The 24,624-nt window shown below is 39.5% G+C and overlaps 1 protein-coding gene and 1 long non-coding RNA gene across 2 annotated transcripts in view; one reads left to right on the top strand and one right to left on the bottom strand.

Annotated features, from left to right (window-relative positions):
- The window catches only part of LOC138174355 (uncharacterized), a 58,692-nt gene extending 35,947 nt beyond the window's left edge, over positions 1–22,745 (top strand). Inside the window, exon 3 of the long non-coding RNA XR_011171690.1 lies at positions 21,980–22,745. This is a non-coding gene — a long non-coding RNA (uncharacterized lncRNA). The remainder of the gene's footprint in view (positions 1–21,979) is intronic.
- Positions 1–24,624, bottom strand: part of COL4A3 (collagen type IV alpha 3 chain) — a 171,507-nt gene that overhangs the window by 28,845 nt on the left and 118,038 nt on the right. Inside the window, exons 31-42 of the mRNA XM_069104555.1 lie at positions 24,122–24,235; positions 22,752–22,919; positions 21,118–21,207; positions 20,007–20,141; positions 15,081–15,179; positions 13,747–13,836; positions 13,259–13,398; positions 10,808–10,934; positions 4,868–4,948; positions 4,168–4,266; positions 1,919–1,966; positions 308–493 (exon numbers count right to left, since the gene is read on the bottom strand). Of these exons, the coding sequence (XP_068960656.1) occupies positions 308–493; positions 1,919–1,966; positions 4,168–4,266; positions 4,868–4,948; positions 10,808–10,934; positions 13,259–13,398; positions 13,747–13,836; positions 15,081–15,179; positions 20,007–20,141; positions 21,118–21,207; positions 22,752–22,919; positions 24,122–24,235 (1,377 nt within the window). The remainder of the gene's footprint in view (positions 1–307; positions 494–1,918; positions 1,967–4,167; positions 4,267–4,867; positions 4,949–10,807; positions 10,935–13,258; positions 13,399–13,746; positions 13,837–15,080; positions 15,180–20,006; positions 20,142–21,117; positions 21,208–22,751; positions 22,920–24,121; positions 24,236–24,624) is intronic.

Genomic DNA, 24,624 nt, shown 5'->3' with positions numbered 1-24,624 from the left:
CCCCCCCCCCAAGTATGAAATCAGGGATTTATGCGATTTTTCCCCATTGTGAAATCAGGGTAGTTATGTGATTCCCTCTATTCTAGTATGAAATCAGGGTATTTATGTGATTTCTCCCCCCCCCCCAAGTATGAAATCAGGGATTTATGCGATTTTTCCCCATTGTAAAATCAGGGTAATTATGTGATTTTTTCCCCAGTAAGAAAACATTTGAGAAGCTCTGGGGTAAAACATCACCCCAGTCTTAGACAAAATAGCTGTGTTTTTTGTTGTTTTTCCCCAAATGCTTAGAAGTAAAGCCAAATACCTGGACTTCCTCTCAAGCCTGGAGGACCTTGATTTCCTTTTTGGCCTGGAACTGGTGCACCAGGAGAACCTGGTGGCCCTGGTGGTCCTGTCATGCCGATGGGGCCCATTGGTCCCACATCTCCCATCACACCTTTTGTACCATAGATGCCAGGTAAACCTGGACTTCCTTCATTTCCTTTGTCTCCTATAGAGAAGAAGGTTTGGCTGATTTTCAGAATGTTCCTCTAGCTATGATAGCTATCATAATAACCACTCTCAAGTGGTTCAATGAGCCATCTAGTCGGGGTCCCTACTTCAATTCTCTCCTCTCTTCAGTTCATCTTTCAGATATCTAGAAAAGTGACTTTCCTAAAGTGTAGGTCTCTGCCCTAGGATCTCAGTAAGCTCCTGCCACTCACGATAACCTCTGGGGTCAAATATAAACTCCTCTGTTTGGCACTTACATCCCTTAAGCGCATGGCTCCTACATACCTTTTGAGCTATTAGGTATTATTCCCCTGCACACAAAGTCCAGCCCAGCCAAACTGATCTTCTTACCATTCCTTGCACATGATCTTGCACCTCCCAGCATGATGCCCTTACTCTGGCTATCTCCAAAGTCTGGTATACACTCTTTCCTCAGATGTGTCTCTTGCAATCCCTCAGCTCAGCTCAAGGACCACCTACTATGGGAAACCTTTCATTCTGCTAGTGCCACCTCCCCCACAGTTTGCCATGTACTCATATACCTAGGTTATAGTCTTCCAATCTCCCTCCCCCCAAGTTTTTGTTTTTGTTTTGTTTTTTGCTTTTTGGAAGGCAGGGCAGTTTGGGTTAAGTGACTTGCCCAAGGTCACAAGGCTAGTAAGTGTTAGGTGTCTGAGGCCGGATTTGAACTCAGGTCCTCCTGACTCCAACCAAGCCAGTGCTCTCTTCACTGCACCACCTAGCTGCCCCTACACGTTTTCTTTAAGGAAGGGGCTCTCTTTACCATCAACCAAATCTTCTTCTCTACAGATGCATATTCTGCAGCCTTAGATTATTAAACTTCTTTTATTCTAAACACCATTATAAGGAAGGGAGCTTAGCCCTCTTACCTTTTTATCTCCTACAGCATCCATCGCAGGCTTATGCTTAATAAATATACGAACAATTCACCCTAAACTCATCTCCCTAGTAGTCGAATCACAGTTCCGAATTTTTATACTCTGTGATGGTAAAGATAATTTATATTTGAGTATATGGGATTCAATTGTCCAGTAGTTCTATTCAGAATACTTTGATTTTAAGCATATCAGAGTAAGACTATCCACAGCCTGGTGTAACATCTAGAAGGATAGCCTTGGTGTTTGGAAGACCTGCTCCTGATGCAAACCCGCTGGGTGACCATGAGCAAGTCAATTCACCTTTCAGTAGCCCCAGGAAATTCTCAGAACTATAAATCACAGTTGAGTTGCTGTTCGATGGGGTGGTAGTTTCTCTGTCACATGTTACTGCACTGATACAATCACAGGTCTAGGACCCTCTCCCATCCCCCCTGACCCTCCCAAGAATTTTATCAGGTATATACAATTAGAGGCTATTTCCTGAAAATATAGGATGTGAAATTTAGGGGAGAAGAACCTCTTACCTTCTAAGCCAGGAAGACCTCTTGGACCTGGAAGTACCCCTAGCAGACCTGGGGAAAAATGTCTGGATATTAGCTTTATGTGTTTCCTATATATCTATGTAGTTCACTTAAGCATTGCATAAGAAGAAAATCTAACATTGTTACTTTTCTGCTTTTTTGAGGGGGATATTTATTTTTTAAAATGCATAATAAAATATTAATTCTCACAATAGCTGTATGAAAATATGCATGTCTCATTTTGTACTATAAGTTTATCACATCTCTGTAATGGATAGCATGTTTCACTATCAGTCCTCTGGAATCACAGATAGTCATTGTATCAATCATAGTCTGTATAGCCTTCAGAGTTATTTGTTTTTTACAGTGTTGTTCTTATTGTATAAATTGCTCCCCTGGTTCTATTCATTTCATTTTTAATCAATTTATGAAAATCTTCAGAATTATTCATTTTTCTAATATTGATGCTAGGGATAAACTTTTTTCTGGTTCTGCTTGCTTCATTCTGCATTAGTTCAAGTAAATTTTTTTCATGTTTTTTTTTAAGTTTTTAATTGATGTTTTCTGTTTTTTACATCACCATAGTATCAGTGTATTTTCTTTTCCCCTCCCTGAGAACCACCCATATGACGAATAGTGGTTTGTTTGTTTTTTAGAGAGGAAAAAAATCATCATAACTGATCAATACATTGAGAAAATTAAAAAATATATATATGTAGTGCATAATACCTGTCGACCTCCCCCCTCCACCAAGAGTAAGTTGGGGTTATCTTTTCATGTATCTATCTCTATTTGAGTCCTGCCTGAACTTTATAATTTTGTTATGTTTATTTTTGACTTTTTGGTGTGTAATCATTGTTCTTTCCATCCATGTCTTTTGGAAGCCAATTTCCTCATTCCTCATATTTTCTAAATTCATATAGTTTATTAAGCACTTTATGTTACTCAACATATTTTATGCTGACCTCCCCCTAGTGTATAGTACATTGCCTAAAAATTTCAAAATAAGACAGCTTTCTCCCTGTTCTCAAAGTGAGCTATATCACAATATAGGAAAAAATATTATACACTGGGGTCAAGGACTGGGTTCTTCTCTGGAGGAAGTCTCCATCCAAGTGTCATGGTCATAGTCATGCTCTGGGGTTTCTTCAACCTTATCTGATAGTGAAGATTTTCATTCTTAAGAGTGGAGACCAATGGAAAATATAGACCATAGAGGCCCTAAAAAGCAGTTGGTGAATGTATAGATTTGGCATTTTCTGTATGTGTCACAAGCCACTATGTCTCCTACCTCATAATCCAAAAAAGATGCCCACTTTGTAGAAATTCTCTCTTAAGAGAATGCTGGTCCTAGGCATGAAGCAGACTCAAAATCCAGTATCCAGGAGAAGGAGATGGTGAAACCTCTCCTCTCCAATTCTACTTTCAGGGGCCTTACAAAGACCCTTATCCCAAGCAGAACTGTTTTCCACCATCACCATCCCATAATGTTTCCCAGTTGTGAAGTTCTGAATTGTTAGAACAGCACCATACAGATCAGATCTCTCCATAGCATAATGTGTCTTCTTCCATGCATCTCTTTCTCTTGGTGTTTTCATATCTGTGGACAAGATGATTCCAGATGGGCAGTTTCAGGATACAGATTGATTTCCTTGTGGAATTTTGTCTTGATCACTTTTCTCTGATTCATGCTCTTCACTGAGTGAGGTTTAAGCCATTTGAAGGACTGTCCCACTGTCCCCCCGACTGGGCTGGAGAAACCTCACAGTAGAAATTCTTGGGTACTCAGAACATTTAAAACTGCCCCTGGAAGCTCTATGAAGGTGCTGGAGAATACATTCCTTGCAGAAATTATATTCTCGTTCTAAAAACATGACACATGTGGAGAAATCTAGGTAGATGGGGAACTTCAGCTCTTGTGTGGGGCTCAGAGAGAGATATGAAGCCATGACTCTTGAGGTGCCTCAGATTTGGACCTTTCCCTACATTTGGAGATAGTTTCCTAGTTTTCTGTTCCACTGCTATTTCCATTGGTAAGGTAGTAATAATTACAACTTCATCAAGAATTTGACTTAAGCCATCATGGTGTGCCAAGCACCGTGTTAGGTGCTGGGGATACAAAGACAAAAGAAGAAAAACAGCCGATGCCCTCAAAGAGCGTATATTCTAGAAGCTTCATATAACTCAACAACAATAATAAAAGTTTTTCAGCAGTGAAATGAGTGGATTCGAGGTAACATGGAAAGTCATACCTAGTTCTCCTTTTTCTCCGGCCGGACCAGGAAATGCATCCCCACCTTGTTTACCTTTTTCACCCATTGGTCCAGGAGGTCCTGGGGCTCCTGGAGGGCCTAGAAAAAGGACAAACCAGCAAAAAGAAAATATATTTCCTTCTTACTCATACATATTCTCAAGGACAAGGAAATAGTTTGAGATTTTGTTTGTGTGAAAAGGTTCTGCTAGGTGGAGCAATGGATAGAGAGCACCAGCCCTAAGTCAGGAGGACCTGAGTTCAATCTAGTCTCAGACAGGTACTGTCTGTCTGACCCTGGGCAAGTCACTTAACCCTGATTGCCTCAAAAAAAGTCTAATTATTCAGAACCATAAATGTATGAATATTAATTCTATATTAAATATAATTGCTATAAATAAGTAAATATTTCCATGAAGATCTTCATGTTGGAATTTCTGAATTGATGGGGATTTTATTTGGGTGTGTGTACAGAGTACAGTTTAATACTTTTTTCTGAATCTTATACTGAATAATAGGTACTACTCTCTAAAATTCTAAGCCAGAGATAGATAAGTAATTAAGAGAACAGCCATAATTAGATGTATGAAGATTCTGACTTTAGGAGCAAAAAAGATCACATTTGTACTCAAAACTGTCTACCTTGTGGTTTCTTACAGCAGATTTCTAAGGGTGGACTACAGAGAAAATAAAAATGAAACCTGGAGGTCCTTTCATTCCTGGAGTACCAGGGAAACCTTTGCATCCTTTAAATCCCAAATCACCAGCAGGTCCAGGCTGTCCTACAAACAGAGTAGTAAAGAAAGATTTCACAGAATATTATAGATATTTTAATGGAGGTCAAAATAATAGAGACAACCTCCCTATGCACTTTGCTCCATTTCCCCACCCACCCAACTACACATGATAAGATGCTATAACTGGCAGTTGATTCTTTTTGAACACTCAGGTTGTACCAATATGCATAGCAAAGTTACTCTTTTTTTGGGGGGGGGAAGGCGATCTTTTTTTAAAAATACACATTTGTTTTGAAAACTCTGAGTTCCATATTTTTTCCCTTCTTCCCTCCTCACCCTCCTCCACTGGGAAGATAAGCAATTTAATATAGGTTGTACATATGTAGTTACGCAAAACATTTCCATAGAAGATATACTGTGAGAGACTAACAATATTTCCTTCCATCCTATCCCACCCCTCACTTATTCTATTTTCTCCTTTAACTCTGTCCCTTTTCAAAATTGTTTGCTTCTAACTACCCTCTTCCCCAATCTGCCTTCCCTTCTCTCATCCTCCCTCTTATCCCTTTGCTCCCTATTTTCCTGTAGGGTAAGATACCCAATTGAGTGTGTATGTGTAATGGGAATGTAAATTTTAAAGATCTTCCCTGCCCCTAGGCCAAAGTGCACCTAGAGCCTGGGGTGGGAGGCTTGTTTTTCAGTAGATACTTCTTGATTGGCCAGTGGGTCAATAAGGTTGTTATATATTCTCTGAGCCAGGAGAAGGCTATATAAGCCCTGATGTGTAGCTTTGTTTTGGGGCTCACTTTGAGAAGTGTTCTGTGATTTGATCAGATGAAGTTCTGGGAAGCCGTTGTCCAGAGCCCCCCGGCTTTGAAACCCAGATGTTGATTTGGTATGGATGTAATTGTTGCACAGTTTGGAAAACTGTGTACTTAATCTGTTTCTCTGTCTTGATAATTCTGTCTGTATACTCTGAAGTTCGGGGTGCTGACCTTTTCCCCCTGAACTAGGTGAACCATACATATTTGACTGATTAAAGTAAGCTTGTTAACCCATTTTGAGTTGCTTTCCTTTATCAAAGCAGATCCAAGAACCTGTGGTGGCAGCAACCCTGGGGACGCTGGGGTGCTTGCTGCTACAGTATGTTATTCCCTCCTTAAGCCAAATTCAATGAGAGTAAGGTTGTCCCATTCCCTTTTACCTTCCTGCTCTTCCCCTCCATTGTAACTGTTTTCTCTTGCCTCTTTTATGTGAGAGAATTTACCCTATTCTATCTCTCCCTTTCTCCTTCTCCCAATATTTTCCTCTCTCACCTCTTAATTTTATTTATGAGATGTCATCCCTTCATATTCAACTCATCCTGTGTCCTCTATGTATACATTTACATACATATGCACATACATATATATTTATACACACCTATGCCTTCCTATACATACATATATACACATATATTTTTCCTTCAACTGTCTTCATATTGAGAAAAGTCTTATGAGTTACAATTATCATTTTTCCATGTAGGAATGTAAGTAGTTCAACTTTAATAAGTTCCTTATGATTTCTTTTCCCTGTTTACCTTCTCATGCTTCTCTTCTTGTATTTGAAAGTAAAATTTTCTGTTCAGCTCTGGTTTTTTCATCAAGAATGCCTGAAAATCTTCTATTTCATTGAATGACCATATTTCCTCCTGAAGCATTATACTCAGTTTTCAGGGTAGGTGATTCTTGGTTTTAATCCTAGCTCCTTTGATCTCTGGAATATCATATTCCAAGCCCTTTGATCCCTTAATGTAGAAGCTGCTAGTGTTATCCTGATTGTGTTTCCACAATACTCAAATTGTTTCTTCCTGACTGCTTGCAGTATTTTCTGATTGACCTGGGAACTCTGGAATTTGGCTATAATATTCCTAGGAGTTTTCTTTTTGGGATCTTTTTCGAGAGGTGATCGGTGAATTCTTTCAATTTCTATTTTGCCATCTGGTTCTAGAATATCAGGGCAATTTTGCTTGATGATTTCTTGAAAGAAGGTGTCTAGTCTCTTTTTCTGTTATTAAAGGGGCCAGCCCTTGACTCACTTCTTAAAAAGACCTATTCACTGAATGGGTATTGCCTCACTCAAAGTGAGAGCCTGAAAAGACCTTAACTTAAAAGGGCCAAGGTCTTCCACTGCATCCTGGGTCATCTCCAGTCATCCTGATGGATATCTCGCCACTGGACCCAGATGGCTCTGGAGGAGAAAGTGAGGCTGGTGACCTTGCATAGCTCTCCCTCACTCAAATAAAAGTCAACTGCAAGTCATGATATCATCTTCCTGATGTCATGGTCCTCTTCAAGATGAAAGACAAACCACAAACTTCTGTGCCTGATTGACAGTGATTCTACCCATGTAGTCTTGACTTGAGTAGCCCCATTTTATGTGATAGAACATAGGGTGGGAGCTTAGTAAAAAGAGTTATCTTAGCTGGCAAATTGTGAACCTGTTGCTCACTCTGACAGTTTCTGAGAAGGTCTAAATATCTAGGCTTCAGGAAGATAGCCAGGCCTGATTCCTTACATCCAAGGATGCTATGGTGGTCAGTATCCGATGTCAATTGGGGGAAAGGTCTTTTATTTTTATTTTTTTAATATTTTAAAAAATACATTTATTATTTATTTTTAACATTATTTAAAAAAATTTGAGTTTCTAATTCTCTTCCTCTTTCCCCTTTCTGCCCTTCCCCTACCCACTGAGAAGGCAAGCAATGTGGTATCAATTGTACATGTAAAATCATGTAAAAAATATTTCCATATTAGCTATGTTGCAAAAAGAAAAGCAAGAAAAATAAATAAAATGAAAAAAATATGCTTCAGTCTGTACTCAGATTTCATCAGTTCTCTCCCTAGAGGTGGATGGCATTTTTCATCATGAGTCTTTTGGAATTGTTTTAGGTCATTGTATTGCTCAGAAGAGCTAAGTCTTTCTCAGTTGATCATCACTAATGATTTTGCTATTACTGTGTACAATGTTCTCTTGGTTCTGTTACTTCACTTTGTATCAGTTCATATAAGTCTTCCTAGTTTTTTTTTTTGAAACCATCTAAGGGGGGGGGGGTTCTTTAAAGACAGTCTTCTACCCCTATCCTCTCTTCCCCTCTGCACAATTCAATAACCAATACAAACAGCTTAGGTTTGTAACCAATTTTTAAAAACAAATTAAGTTGTAAAACAATTAAAAAACAAAATAAATCACCAGTTAAATCGATAAATGTTTTTCCTAAAGCTCAGTTCTAATACTAACTTTAGTGGTTCTCTGTTACATTTAGGATCAAATAGAAAGTTCTCTATCCTTCCATGCTCTTCACAATCCAGCTCTTCCAGTTTTTCCAGTCTTCTAATGCATTAGATATACTTTATATACCCCTTTATATACTTTGTGGTCCAGGCACATTAATTTAATTTTTATGGTTTAGGTATATTAACTTTTGTTCCTCAGATATGACCCAGCATTTCCTGTCTATGTGTATTTGCACTGGCTGCACCCATGCCTAGAATGCTCTTAACTACCTCATATGATACCTGGCTTACTTCAATACTCAGCTCAAATGCCATCTTCTACAGGCCTTTCCCAGTGTAGTATCTTGCACAGTGACCCAAGGCACCAAGGTAGTGCTTTAATAAATGCTTTTTAACTGCTGAACATAAAAAGGAAATGAAGAATCAAAGCTCTTAGTGTCTGTTGAAGCAGCCAGGAAAGGATAGTACAAAAAGAGGAAGTGAAGAAATGGTGTTACCCAACTTGGCTCCACCTTGGAGGGAAAACAGAAGGGAGCTTGGGTCTCTGCCTCTGTTGACTTGTGCCTGGCTCAGCAATCTCAGAGGTCCAGTCTGGCCCACCATCCAAACACCTTGATCGTCACCTGATGTTGGCCACATTTCTGGGCCAACAGTTCCCATCTTGGCAGGACATGTGTTGGCTTTCCCTAGAGCTGCCCATGTTGTTTTTTCTTGTAGCTACTTGCAGCAGGGCTTCTTTTCCTTCTTCCCCAAATTGCACCTTACGTCAACAGCAAGACTGCTGGAACTTGGGTAGTCTTGGGTAAATTGCCCACCTGGCAGGCCCCCTGGATTGTAGCATTTTTGCTGATTATCCTCCATACTTATAATTCTCTCCTTCCTTCCCTCGTCCTCCTCCTGGCTTCCCTAACTTCCTTCAAGTCCCAGATAAGATAGCATCTGCAAGAAGGCTTTTCCAGTCTTTTATCATTTATCCCAGTGACTTCTCCCTGTTGATCATCTCCAGTGTATCCTGTAAATTTGTACCTGATTTGTGCCTAGTTATTCACATGCTGTCTCCCCATTAGACTGTGAGCTCCTGGAAAGCCAGAGCTGTCTTTTGTCCTTCTTTCTTTGTATCCTCAGCTCTTAACATAATGCCTGGAAGAGAGCGAGTGCATAATAAATGCTTATTCACAGACCTATATAGTCCAGCTGTTGCTGTAATGCAGTGGTTGGGACTGGAAGCTCTTTAATTAGATTAGACAGGTGTTCAAGAGACATTATGAATTTGTGGAGAGATCACTGGACTTGGAGCCAAGAAGTCCTGGGTGTGATTTTGGCAAAGCACCCAACTATTCTGTGCCTCATCCTCATTCATAAAATGAAAGGGTTGGACTTGATGGCTCCCCAGGCCTCTTCTAGTTTTTATTTGTTTGTTTGTTTTTTGGAGGCACTAAAGATTAAGTGACTTGCCCAGGTTCACACAACCAGTAAGTGTCTGAGGCTGGACCTGAACTGAGGTCCTCCTAACTCCAGGGCTGGCATGCCATCCACTGTGCCACCCAGCTGTCCCTTGTAGTTTTTAAATCAATCTTTCTATGACGATAGGCTCTACCCTTGACAGAATTGCAATGGTGGCTTATTGTGTTGGTGATAATAACAACGATAATAGTTAACATTTTATACAGTTCTTTTAGGTTTGCAAAATGCATAAAGCATGCTGCCTCATTTGATCTTCACAACAACCTTTTGAGGGGGATGCTATCATTATCACCATCATACGTATGAGGAAAATGAAGCAAACAGAGGTAAAGGGACTAGCCCAGGGTCGTACAACTAGTAAATGTCTAAGCAGAATTCAAATTCAGGTCTTCAAGTCCAATACTCCATCTCTTATGTTACCTAGCTACTTATGAGTAAAGGCAACTACCAAACTGGGAGGTAGAGAATGTGCTGTGGATAAGAGGACTTGTTCCAGGCTTCGATCCAAATGGGTGCTCCAAATACTAGTGTAAAGTAAATAATTCACTGTGTTGTTAAATGGATCCAGAGAGTGAGGAAAAATCCAGCAGTTAAAAAACAAGGGTTAACACCAGTGGTCCAAAGCCTGAGAGGGCATCAGCATGGAAGAGACCCCCAAAGTACCAAGCAAGGGCATGGTGTCAGGGAATGGCACAGGAGCTGAGTGAATGAAAGTTTGTCTCATGGGTACTTTCCACCTGTTCACAGCAACTAAGCCAACCCTGTCCCATGTGTATCCCATTGGTGCTGCCATGATCCCAGATGCCACTTCAGAAGTCCTGTACACCTTATTGGCCAATCCATGTGATAATACTTTTTCTGGATGTTTCTTTACTTCTTCAGTATCTTAAACATTGATGCTTTGATTCAAATTCAACTGGTTTCAATTTTTTTAAATCATTTATTAAGCACCTGCTATGTGTCAGGCACTATGCTGAGAACCAGAGATAGAAAGACAAAAAATGAATGAAAAGAGTACAATTTGAAAGGTGCTTAAGAGAAATAGCATCCAATTTTAGGTCCTGATATTAGAGGGAAGAATGTAATTGATTCACTATTGACTATGAAAATCGTCAAAAGGTATACATATAGAACTGTGTACTTTTTGTTAAGTCAAGGCTCTTACCTAGAGGGCCACGGTTTCCAAAATTTCCCTGGTTTCCTTCAGTTCCAGCAGGTCCTACAGGGCCTGGTGGGCCTGGTGGACCTCTTCCTCCTTTCTTACCTAAAGGACCTGGGGGTCCTGGTTCCCCCTAAAAGTAAAATTGTTAAATTTTTATTTTAGAGCAGAGATAAATTTAAATGCTATTTCAACTATATTGAAAATAATAGTCTCTTTAAATTCGCAAGTGAACATAAGTGCTTCTTTTGTAGATTAGTTCTAGATATTTCAAATAGTAGTTATATAAGATTCAGCTAAAATATATTTAATATTTTAACATTTCTGAGGTACTTTAACTCTGGGGAATAAAAGCTTACTGTATTGTATCAACCTTATAATTTTCTCATTTTCAGTTGATTAATCAATATAAATAAGCCAGTGCTTTCTAGCTCTAAGAAATATGATTTTGTTTTTCATGTTTATGTCACTTTAAGAGTCTGTTTCCTATCCGGATGAGGACAAGAATAAGGATATAATTCAGTTAAACGGAACTTACTGTTTCTGGTGAATTGCCATGTCATAATGATATTGCATTTTTAAAGTCCTAATTGTAATTTTATCAGTATGGAAACTTCTTCACCCATGCAGTTGGACTGGTTATGACCTGTGCATGGTGGCTTCCTGTTATCTCTAGGATCAAACACCAGCTCCTCTGTGTGGCATTAAAGCCCATCAACACTTGGTTCCAGCCTCTCCCTCTAGGATTATCATACATGGCTGTCCTTCATACATTCCCTTGGTCTTTTTCTCTCCCCCTTCCATATGGCCTTGTATCCCCTGCCACCATGCTTTGGCCCAGGGCCAGGCTGCCCACCCCTCCAATGCACTCTCTCATCTCGGCCTCATAGGCTCTCTAGTTTCGTAAAGCTTTTCTTTATCACCTTGCCCAAATATCTATTTTGTATGTTCTCTCCCCCAATAGAATATATGCTGCTGAGGGCATAGGTTCCTCCATTTTTGTCTCTTTATCACCAGCATCTAACACAATGACCAACACATAGTAGGTGCTTAATAAATGTTTACTGATCGGTCGATTTCACAGAAAGACTGCCTTCCTCGTTGAGCACACATCTTTTGAAATGCTGAAGGAATCTCAAGTTTTAATACTGTCTTTAAAATAAGTAGTTTTCTAAGTAACCTAAGTTAACTGAGAAACTAAAGGATAGTAATTTCATATTATTTTACAAAGTAAATAAAATAGCCTCTGTGCCTGAGAAGATGTGGAAAGGAGGCTCGACCCTGACCCAATCTTCTCCTGAAATACGGCATGCAAAACCATTAGGACTCTGATTGGTGAAGGGTAGCTCCTTGGATTCGAATGCCCCAGGAAAGAAATGACATGAAAAGTAGAGTGCTGGAAAGACCTCTAGGCTTCGAGTCAGAATATCTCAGTTGGAGGCTTCTGCCACATGGACAAGAAGGTTGATTATCCTCCGTGGGCCTCAGTTTCTCAGCTGTCAAACGAAGGGGGTGTACCAGATGACCTCCGAGGTCCCCTCCAGTTCTGAACTCCGTGCTGATCCTGTGCTGGGCGCTAGGAGAGTCTCCTACTCCCACCCTCATTCCTTCTAACTTTGCTTTTGTGGTGTTTCAGAAATTAAGAACCGAGGAAAGCTAGAAAACGTATAGATAGGAGACAATGTCTTAATGGACGAAGGAGAAGCTAGAGGGAAAATGAGATGGCAGACAGAAATCACCTTGCAAACTTTATAGGGTAGTATAAACGTTAATTATTAGTATTAAAATGCCATAAGTTTATTAAAAATGGAAGTTAAGTGTATGTATGTGTGGGGGGTGGGGGTGTTTGTGTGATGGAATATGTTTTCTGGAGCTTTGAAGTCTAGGAAGAATACTGGTACCAGGGAGGACATTTTTGAGATCAAATTTGAAAGATGAGCTATAACCCCAATTTAGCTAAGACAGATTCATGTTTGTACCTTGGGAGTTTTGTTTGTATCTAATCCGGAGTTGCCTAAATTTAGATATTTTAATAGGCTTTTAAAAAAATAATAGGCAGTTAGGCGTGCAATTCCATCCTAACTTTGTAGAAGAGAATCACCAACTTGCCCCCACCCAAGCTGAAGGGACAGCTCAGTACCCGTGAGTGCTGAAGCTTAAAAGGAATGCCATAAAGAGTCACAGTGGTGTGACAGCTACTGTCAACGGCCTTATTTGTGGAGCTAGACCCAAAACCTCATTAAAAACCTCATTAACTACCAAATTAAGCAACCACAATGTCTCCCTTGGCCAAGCAAGCAGTTGTTCTTTCTCATCTGAGGAAGGCACTGGAAACACTGGAAAAGATGTACTGCTCATTTCAGCTTCAACTGCCCAGCTTGAAAGGTGACATTATTGAATCAGTCGGTATTAAAAACATGTAAACCATCATCATGCCCACAGCCTGAGTGTCCATACCTTTGGCCCTGGAGGCCCTGGCTGTACATCCTTTGTGTAGCCTGGTTCTCCTTTCTCTCCCTTCCTGCCCTGAATTCCAGGAAGGCCTGGTTGGCCAGTTACACCTGGGTGGCCTGCAGTTCCTTTCTTTCCCTTTGGGCCTTAAGCAAAGAAAAAAATTTCAGATGGTATCTATGGACCATGGGCTGTTTATTGACTTGGTTCCAGACCTGGGAATAGCTATTCATCCCCAAAGGTTTTAATGCTCCTGAATTCTGGGACTAATATATCAGTCATGAAAGCGCTACAGTAATACAGTGCCTAGAATTAATAAATATTTAATTATTCATTCCTTAATTATTTTTATTTTGAAGTATACTCGTATTGTCTCTTTGACTGAAGATGCAGTTAGTTTCAAGATGACTTTCAGATGAAATGAGATTCCATATTTCTGGTCCATCATGACTTTGAGGGAGCTGGGGGGCTGATCCCATGGATTTATGACTCACCTGGCATTCCCATGTGCCCCATGCTCCCAGGTCCTCCAGGTGGTCCTGGTTCTCCAGGGTGACCCATGGTGCCAGGATCTCCTCTGAGTCCTTAATTGAGAGTAAATATTCATTCTCTACCAAATTCACATCAACATAGAGCTTAAAGCAGCCATGCCAATCAGACTAGATAGGAAATGCCTGGGACCCAGATCCTTGTTCTTCTCCTGCCATATATTTCTCAGTGTCCAAAAAAGAATAGATCTGGGACTAGTACAAAGAGGAATTAAAGGCTTTCTGCTGTCATGTATAATTGCTACCCTGATCTGCCACTCCTTTTTATGTTTTCAAGATAAAATATAATCCTAGAGCAGGGGTGGGGAACCTGTGGCCTCGAGGCCACATAAGACCTTCTAGGTCCTCAAGTGTAGCCTTTTGACTGAATCTAAACTGCACAGAACAAATCCCCTTCATAAAAAAGGATTGGTTCTGTAAAACTTGGACTCAGTCCAAAGGCTGCACCCAATGACCCTGGGACCTAGAGTTTTGTCATAATGGCAGTATCACAGCAAATAGAATGCAAGTTATTATTTATTTTACAGGAAGTTGGAAGCTAACTTAACTTTTATAAAACTTATTGTGTCTGTTTAAATGTTTTTTTTAAAGAAAAGATAAAGCTTGTAAAACTCAAAATATTGTTTAGGTTTTATTTGAGGGAGAGGGGAGTGAACAATCATACAATAAATATTAAATCTGTAACACAAAGTAGAAATTTTGAGTAAGTAGTGAAGGTCTTTCTGAAATTTAAAACTATAGTATTTTCTATCCAAACTCAAAATTTGCTCTAAATATTTTGGGCTAAAAACATAGAGCATTTCAAAATGTCTCCCTGTGAGATTAATTTAGAATCTGACTGGCCAAAGTACAGAATCTCTTCCTTTTCACTTTCAACAATAGCCACTTTGTGATCAGATCTCATCAAAATAACTGTTGGGGAAACTGAAATCTCCAAGGTAAGGTTCCCTAACAAATTTGTTTTTTTTGTGTGTGTGTATGTTGTGGTCCCTTTTGGCAGTATTGTAAAACCTGTGGACTCCTCCGAATCATTTTTTTAATGCATAAGATAAAATACATATAATTGCAAAGGAATTGAAATACAGATATCAAAAATATTTTGTCAGAAAAATTCACAAACACCATGTTAAGAAGCCTTGCTGTAAGAGAACTTGTTTGTACCAGAATGGTCAAACAGACTTTGGTGCCAGGTTTAAGTCCTGTGAGGCCCATGTCTGGGGTTTTTTCCTCTAAAGTTACTTTTAACTCTAAAATACAGTGTTTCTGTGACTCTAATATACCTGGTAACCCTGGCCTTCCAGGCATTCCATCATAGCCTTGTAATCCTGGTAGACCTGGAGTACCTTTTTCTCCTTTCTGGCCAAGGTCTCCTGAAGGTCCTAGGGTAAAAAATATGGAGTATTAGAAAATGCAAGAGGGTTTTCTTCAGGTTCATAGCCATTCTGCTTCAAATTAATGTAACAGCTTTGCTGATTACTAGGGTGCCTATGACTGAGTCTTTTCTTTCTTTTCTTTACATGCAACCCTTTTCTGAATTTCAGTTTTAACCAACATATTTGAATCAGCCTCATATAGTGGATTGTCCATCGTCATGTGCCACAGAATCCTAGGGATTGGAAGACTTAAAATTGAGATCCATGATGTTCTTGATTCTGACCCTATAAACCTCAGAATAGGAGAAGCAAGCAGATAGTCTTTTTTTTCCCTACCAAGAAACTGGCTGCCATTTTGTATTTTCCTTTTCCTTTTTTCACTTGGTTCTTCCCCTTCTATCAGTTATTCTGATTTTCTGTCCCATGACCCTCTACCTCTTTTCTCATTTCTGCCTCCTTTTCCTAATACATGTTCTTCATTCCTTCTGCTTTTCTGTTCTTCAGAGAGTTGTCAGAAAAGATCATCAGAACCCATGTGTACTTGTGTTCATCCAGTATTACCAGCTAGATTGTAAGTCTTCAGGGTCATGTCAGGGTCTTATATTTCTTCATATCCCCCATAATGCCTAGCACATATAATTTTCTGAGTAAATGTTGCATGATTAGAAAACAAATGAAACCCTCCAATAAAAATAACACTTAAAAATGAATAATCCTATAAAAACACACGAAACAGAAACGTTTATTGATATGTATATGCATGTGCGTTATTTTTATGTTATAAGCCTCAAGGAATCTATAGTATGTAGAAATCCTAGACTTTTAAAATCTATTAAACTGGAATATTATGTTCTCATTTCTTCAAGTTTCAAGTTTAAAGAGATTTCAGAGCAATGACTAATATACTTGTATATTAAGATTCTGGCAGAATTATGCCTAAATGAATGTTAACCCTCACAATTGTGTTAGATTCTGCTTAAGCAAGTATTTGGAAAGAGGAATGAAGGAGATTGTGAATCCTTTATTTAGAACTGGCAAAGTATCTTGGAGATTGTTTAGTTCATAAACCTTTATAGATGAGAAAAATAGGCATATTTTAAATGACCAACTAATTTAATAGCAGAATTGGGACAAAAACTTGATTGATTTTTCCATGGTCCCTTGTTGACTCTCATATGGGTGTTGCCTCAGAGACAACAGAAAGACCTTTACTTAAAAAGGCCAAGGTCTCCCACTGAATCTGGGGTGATCTCCAGTCTTCCTGATCTATATCTTGCCAGTGGACCCAGATGGCTCTGGAGAAGAGAGTGAAGCTGGTGACTTTGCACAACCTTCCCTCACTTAAATCCAATTCACTTGCAAGTCATGGCATCACCTTCCTATGTCATGGTCCTCTTTGAGAATGAAGGACAACAAGGTTAGCGGAATATATATTGAAGTGGAGTTGGATAAAGCGTTGAACAAAACACTATTGTCCTCAGTCTGTGCCCAGTAGTCATCATATATAGAAAAAATGCAGAGCAGATTTGCTAATAGTCATGATAACTTGATGTTTATATAAAATTGGGGTTGATTAAATCAACCACCCCTCCTCACTTAAAGTAACTACAGTAATCATGAGAGAACACCTTTATGGAATCTATCAATCAAAGGCATTAAAGTACATTTTAAAAATTCTTAATCATTTTGGAAGGTAAGAAAGTCTTTGGATGAAATGAAATGATGCAATATTCTGTGAGTCTGAGCATAAAATAGCAAGCCAGCTTGGAAGCCTGCACGTTCAAATGGTAGGGCAGCTTAGAGGTAGAAGCGGTTCCAATCAAGTCCCCAAAAAGGAATTGCTGGGAGAGAGGAGGGGAGGAGAGAAACTTCTATCTCCTCCCCTAACCCTTTACCAGAGAATGACCTTGTAAATTTTGAAAGGTCAGAAGATATTAGACTTACCTTGGGTGTCCCAGAAGTGTCTCCTGAATAATTACTGATATATCTGTATCGGGAGCTGAGGGCAGACTAGAAACAGTGAAGAAAGGCAGATCCAGGACTGTACTAGGAGCCCAGCCAAGAGCTACACCATGCCTAAGGGTGCCCTTATGTGGACCCTCATGACCAGGAAGATGAGAAAAGGATATCTAGCACCCACAAACTGCCATCTCTTTGCCCCACATGCTAATTAAGCTTGAGCTCACTTTCTTCTGGACTCTGTCTGTACATGTGGGATGGATCTGGAGGGTGTTTTTATGAATTAATTTCTAAGAGCAAATTAATGCTGCCTAATTTATATATTGATGATCAGTGGGGTAAGTGTATCAACACATGAATTTTAGTGCCAGAAAAATTCCCACACTCTCAGGATTACCCCCTCAAGCTCTGAGGAAAGATGCAGTTAGACACATTCTGGGGACCCAAACTGCCAGTCCAGCAGGGATTGGGACAGTCAGCGCCAGGACCTGTATTCAATTTCAATAGTGCTTTTTACAAAGCATTTTACACATGTAATAGGACAGCTCTTCCTTGAACTTCTGGTGTGGAAAAGGAAATTCTCATCTTTCTCTCCTGCTTCATTCCCCCTGCTGACCCTTTCACCCACATAGTTATGGACTATCTAAAGAGAATTGGTCACTGAGCAACTCATAACTGCTAGAGAGGTGGGTTAGAAGTCCAGTGGAATACTAATGGAGTCTTAGGCCACATGCACAGATGAGAAGAGTGTGACTGACTGAGAGTTCTCTCTCCCTTTAAAGTCTACTGAGCTGGCGTATTTCCTTGCACAATAACCAGTGTTCTTTGGTGTAGTCCCCCAGTTGCTTACGGGGGTTGTGTGGAAGGGGAGAGAGATCATAGAGAAATCAACCAGAAGCCTCTGGTTGAACATGTCCTTGCTTAAGAACATCACCCATTGGAAAGGACCAGGAAAAACATTTAGTTCCAGAAGTACCCCAGTCCACCAAATGAGAGCTAGAAGTGGATTCCTGATTATCCTCATTATATCTACATCACCTTGTGTGATCCTTACAGCAGCACTATGATACAAATACTAAAAGTATTATTCCCATTGTATAGATAAGCTACATGTCCACTGTCATACAGGAAGAAAGTACCAGGTAGAATTCAAACGTAGTTCTCTTGACTCCAGTTCTAATAATTTTTCCACTGACGAGGTATATTTTTCTTAGAAATATAGATATATTTTACCTTATGCTCTGTGAAAGGATTGAATTTAGTGAGATGCCAAATTATTTCCTCGTATAATGTTTTTCTTAGAAATATACATATACTTTACCTCGTGCTCTATGAAAGGATTGAATTCAATGAGATACCGAATTATTTCCTTATATGATCAGTCCATATATATATATATGTATATATATATGGGTCAAAATATAGCTTATGTAGTCATGGAGATGGTATTGGGATTTCCTTATAAAAAGCTTATAAATTGCTAGCCAAATTACACAAATAATCTGTAACAATAGTGAATTTGTCTGTCAAAGCAGTCAATCAAAGCTGTTACCTGAATAAAATAGTTTAAAATATATTAGATCTAGTTGTTGTAATTAAGTTTGTGTCAGTAATTACATTTTGCAACATTACTTAAAAAAGTTATATTAACAGTTTAAGAAAGTATGACCACACAGTAGTATTATTTCCCAAGAAGTTATTTTTCTGACTAAAAGTGAAATACAACCCAGGATTTTGTAAATCTGAAAATAATGAATTTTCTGGGTTAAAATGAAAATATGAGAGGTTCCTAAAAAAGACCTCTGTTCTCTAACTTTGTTTTATAATGAAAGTACTTCTTTATGGCAGCTTTTTCTAAATTCATTTATGTGTTTTAACAAGAGTATGACAGCTTTTGAAAAACAAATAGAAATTTTGTTAGACCTTTACTTCTTAGAGACCATAAATATCAATGAGCTTTTATTACGGCTCAAATCAAGTGAACACTCAACAAACCTTTATTAAGGGCTTACTATGTAGCAGTACACTATGCTAACTGCTGGGAATATAAATATAGCAAAAGACAAAAAAAAAAAAAGACAGACCCTGCCCTCAAGGAGCAAGCATACCTTGTAGTGAAGACAGAGAAGAAGACACTTAAAAGAAAGGCAAAAACCTGGGTGGTGGGGAAGAGATGGAGAAAGTCCAGAAACAACGCTATGGCTGGTCTTGGTCTTTCCCTAAATTCCAGGGTGTGAGGGGAACAGACTAATCAAAGGAAGGGGTGTCAACAGTGGAGGGATCTCACAGGGGAGAAGGCTGCTTGGGGATAGTGAACAAAGAACCTCTCTTACTCTTAGGTTTAGTTTATGTAGAATGTTAATGTTTTCTTTCTGGTTTTCTGAGTACACATGATTAAAGTTTGGCAACAAAGACTAAGCTGTTTTCTCATCTTGCCTCAATCGTTTTTTCACGTTTTATTCTAAGATTAAATGAATCAAAAACATTAAAATGCCAAATTGAATATATGTGAATTCTAAACTACTAGGCATATTAACTAATTGCTAAGTGTACATAGTGATTGTAAACAGCATTTTAAAATCACAATATGTAGATAGTACCTGTTGAAGACAAACTTTGGGGGGGGGGTACATGGAGCAGAACCCAGTCTCAGTGCTCTCCGGGATTGTTGGGTACATTAAGATAAGGTTTTAATTACAGCCTACTTTCTCAGTGTGTAGCATTTTCTCACCAAAAGAACTGGGGTTTTGGAGAACCTACTTTTTAAAATTTAATTTTATCCTGGTGACACTACAAATGCACAGAAAGATGAAATGTGCTCAGAAACCCACATTTAGCCATAAAAGGTGTTTTAGATACAAGAACTCTTCTTACCTCGAGGTCCTGGTTCACCTTTCTTCCCTACATCAGCTGATATCATTGATGGTCCTTGAGTTCCTTTATTACCTCTTTCCCCCTTTTCTCCAGGAAGTCCTTTCATCCCCTTTCTTCCTGGAATCCCAAAGCTGCCTAAAAAGAGCAGCAATATCATTGGTTCTTGATTATGGCCTTGTTATAAAATCTTGGAAAAGATTATGGATGATATTTAACCCCAAACAAAAGACAACTGAAAAGTTATCTGCAACTGCTGGTGCATATACCTGTACTATTATTGTCATAAAATCTTTTTAAGAATTATATATGCACATATGGACAGCATCACACAGCTCACTCAGAGATGTAAAGAATGTAACATCTTAGGGTGGCTAGGTGGCGCGGTGAATAGAGCACTGGCCCTGGAGTCAGGAGGACCTGAGTTCAAATCTGGTCTCAGACACTTAACACAAAAATTAGCCATGTTACCTTGCCCTCCAAAAAAAAAAAAAAAGAAAAAGAAAAAAAATAGAAGAATGTAACATCTTACTTTGTTTATTTTTTGCTTCAAGAAAATATTTGACTCAGGAAAGCAAAAGCTGTCTTGAATGCTCTTATAAAATAACTCTCCTACTTATATCAGAATTATAAAAAACTCCATGTTGTCTAAGGTTTATGTAACTGGAAAAGGTGAGTTGGTCCACTATGCTAAAAAGTTCTCAAGGGCATCCATAAAAATTCAGGATAAATGGTATGGCAGTGGGGTGGGTGGGGGGAGACACAAACATGAGAAAAAAGTACAACAAATGTATTCTTTTCAGAATTCTTTTTCCCACTGAAGTGAACATGTGACTCGGTCTCTCCTAAAGATCCAAATGTAACATATTTTTTCTAAATTTGGAAAATAGATAATAATGTATGTAATGATAGCTGACATTTATACAGTGCTTTAGATTTGGCAAGGTAGCTGTCTGAACTAAGTTCAATAATACAAGTATTATTCTTCTCATTTTACAGCTGAAGAAACTAATAACTATCAAGAAACATAACCAGAAATCCAGCCCAGGTTTTCTCACTTTAGGTTCAATGTTCTTTGTCCTACATTATGTATGCCTTCACCAATACAACTTACCCTTTTGTCCTGGGGCGCCTGGGTTCCCAGGAATCCCAGGAGGCCCAATTCTTCCAGGATAACCCATCATGCCAACTTCTCCCTTTTGGCCTGTGGAATTGAAGGAACATGGAAGTGTTTTGGCTTTTCAATGCAAAGAAAATCACAGATTTGGGTCAGGTATCTTTCACCACCCAACAGTGGGAAAATCAGCCAAGGTGCCTGAATAGACAGTATAAAATAGAAACAGACATTAAGAGTCAAAGGATGGAAACTGATGGGGATGGAGCCAAGATGGTGAATTAGAGGCAGCAACCCAGTCAAACTTTCTCAACAGTCCCCTCCAAACAACTTTAAAATAATGCCTCAAATCAAATTTTGGAGTGGCAGAGCCAACAAAAGTTCAGAGTAAGACATTTTATCAGCCTAAGACAACTTAGGACATTGGCAGGAGAAGTCTGTGACATTAGGGTAGGAGCAGCCCCAGCTGTGGGCTTTGGAGGTGACTGTGACAGTGGTGGTGGCAGCTTTGGGAGCTCTCAGCCCAGAGACAGTAAGGGGGTCAGGCAACTGGTCAAAAAGAGATTACAGGGTACCCTTCTCTGGCATTGGGTGCAGCTGGCACTGATTAGCACCTATATTGCTTATAACCAGTTCTGGGTTGCAGTTCTGGGGGGAGAGGAACCCTTGTGGTCAGTCACAGGGTAACAAGTGGCCTGGTGGCAGTTCCAAGGCAGGAAGGAGTACTAATGCTTCTGGTTGCAGGGGACCTGGTCACAGTTCCAGGACAAAGTGCAGCACTAGCACTTGCAGCTTCAGGGAAGTAGGGGTTCTTCCTGGGTAAATACCAGAGCACAGACCAGGTATCCATATCTTTCTCCAGGTCACACCATCTCAGAAGCACTGCAAACTCTTGGATGCCCAGAACCAGCTTTGAAAACAGCAGTGGGAAAAATTCTGAAGCATGGGACAGTGCCTCCTCATCTGCAGATGAGCAGAAACCTCCAACTTTAACATAAAGTTCAAAGTAAAGACATAGACTGAAAAATGAGCAAACAACAAACAACAACAACAAAAGAACTTGACCATGAAAAGCTGCTACATGCCAGGGATCACCAAGACCCAAACTCAGAAGAAGACAACAGTGTGAAAACAGCTATAAGCAGAGCCTCAGAGAAAGATGCTAATGAACACAGGCCCAATAAGAGTTACTAGAAGACTTAAAGAGACAAGAAGGGAACAGGAAAAATTGAGAAAAGAAATTAGAGTGATGCAAGAAAATTATGACAAGAGAATTAAGAGCTAGGTAAAAGAGGCACAAAAAACAATCAAAGGTGAAGTTTCTAAAAGAAACTTCTTTATTAAATAGATGGAAAATAGAAGGTCCTATTTTCTAACCTTGGCATCAAATATATTTCTGGAATGGCTAAAGAATATTTGTCCAGTTTAAAGCAGAGTTGTCATTCTTTCATTGTCTCCAGAGGAGACCAGCAAAATGCTTATAGCTTTAAGAAACCAAAGGAAGACCCTCAATAAATGCAAGCTAAGAGTAAATTGTCACATATTATTGAAATTAACCTTTCAAACAAATAGTTTAGAATGGATGCCTCACAAACTGAAAGAAAATTTCCAATTTGAAAATGTATGTCCAATACCTGGTGGGCCTGGGCGTCCTGGCGCTCCTGGATGCCCCGCTGGACCTACAGGTCCTTTATCCCCTTGATGACCCGGCAGTCCTGGTGGCCCCGGTTCTCCAGGGGAACCTGACCTGTCTAAGCCTGGTATCCCTGGGTCCCCTTTAGGACCATCCAAGCCTCTGTCTCCTTCAGAAACAAAAACAAAAGCCATCAATAACTTCAACTCATATTCCTAGAGGTCTTTAAGGTTTATAAGTAGCTTTACTCAACAACCTTGAGAGGCAATTAACATAAGTAGCATGATTGACATTGCACATGAAGAAAGTGAGATCCAGAGGTATGAATAAATTCCCCCATGGCCACATGTCAAGTGTCATTAAGATTCAGGCCTCCTTAATCTGAATTCAGTACTGCTATTATTACACCATGCAGCCTCTCAACAGAAGCAAAAACCTTCCCTCTTTCCCATCCCCCCAAAATCTGAAAAATAATAAAAGGATAGAGTTGGGATGGTGACGAAAATGGTCAAGTAAAATTGGGAACTAGGTCAATCAGCAAGCATTTATTAAGTACCAATTATATACCAGACATTGTGCTAAATGCTGGGGATACATAGGTCAAAATGAAATAGTTCAGGGGGTGACTAGGTGGTGCAGTGAATAGAGCACTAGCCCTGGAGTCAGGAGGACCTGAGTTCAAATCCAGCCTCAGACACTTGACACACTAGCCATGTGACTTTGGGCAAGTCACTTAACCCCAACTGCCCTCCAAAAAGCAAAAAAAAAAAAATAGTTCCTATGCTCAGAGAGTTGACATCCTGATGGGAGAGACAGAGTAAGCGCTCAGTTTTCTCTTTAGTCCAGTGTGACAGAAAGAGCAGTAGACTGGGTATCCAGACACCTGAGTTCTGGTCCTTGCCTTGCCTCTAACTAGGGATGTGGCCTTAGTTTCCCTATCTGAGGAAATGAGAGAAGGATAGATAGACTCTAAGGTCTTTTCAACTCGGTTAATTCTATGATTATTGAAGAATAATAACCTTTTAGCTGTACAGCCTAGTCTGCACATTAATACTGCTTAAACAAACAAGAAGCCATTTTTGCCAAGATTTCCATCATTGTAGTGATGTTGCTATTATTTGTGAAGGAAGCTGTATTTAGTGGACTAGGATGTACAGCTAAATGGAAACTGAGTCCCAAATGGCGTCAGTAACTTGACCAAGTGTAGGCAGAAATACAGATGACAAACTCAGAAAAAGAAAAGTCAAGCTATCCCCTATGTGAGGGCAACCTTGATTTATGCCTATTTGTGGTATGTATCTATTTATTTTTAGTGACTGTAAGACAACTTGCATCTGTCCATTTTAGTGTTTGACACAGTAGTAAATCTACCTCGTGTTCCTTTTAGTCCATTTAAACCTGGAAGTCCCTGGGTCCCCTTTGCACCTGGTATACATATTCCTGGAATCCCATTGTATCCTGGAGGTCCAGGAAAACCAGGCTCTCCTGGAAAAGAGAAATGGACAAACACAATCACAAGGAGTCATGATGATCATCTGAGTAGATCTGTGATCCTACTGGTGTGCATGCTTTTCCTGATACTCAGAGGATTCATGGTTTCATCATCATCACTGCAGGGATGCAGTTCACAGCCCATCTGGGGCTTCCCATTCTCTGTTACTCTTGTCCATGTTTTTCATATTCTTTTGTCCACAAAAGGTCTATTTGACATTCTGGGGATGTTTCTCTCTTTCTCTTGACATGGTGAGGATACCCACAGAGACCCTAAGATGTCCATGAGTTAACCTTGCCTTTTCCAGTGTGATCAGCTTGTCTTTCTACATCAGACATTTATTTGATAGCTTTCTTTATTCCAGATCTTTTTAGAAGTTCTC

The sequence above is a fragment of the Petaurus breviceps genome, unplaced genomic scaffold (assembly GCF_028583685.1).
Source record: "Petaurus breviceps papuanus isolate PSGF00001 unplaced genomic scaffold, PetGlider_PUasm1.0 688, whole genome shotgun sequence".
Classification (NCBI taxonomy): domain Eukaryota; kingdom Metazoa; phylum Chordata; class Mammalia; order Diprotodontia; family Petauridae; genus Petaurus; species Petaurus breviceps.
The sequence above is the reverse complement of the archived record's forward strand: the minus strand, read 5'-3'. Positions and strand labels throughout refer to the sequence as shown.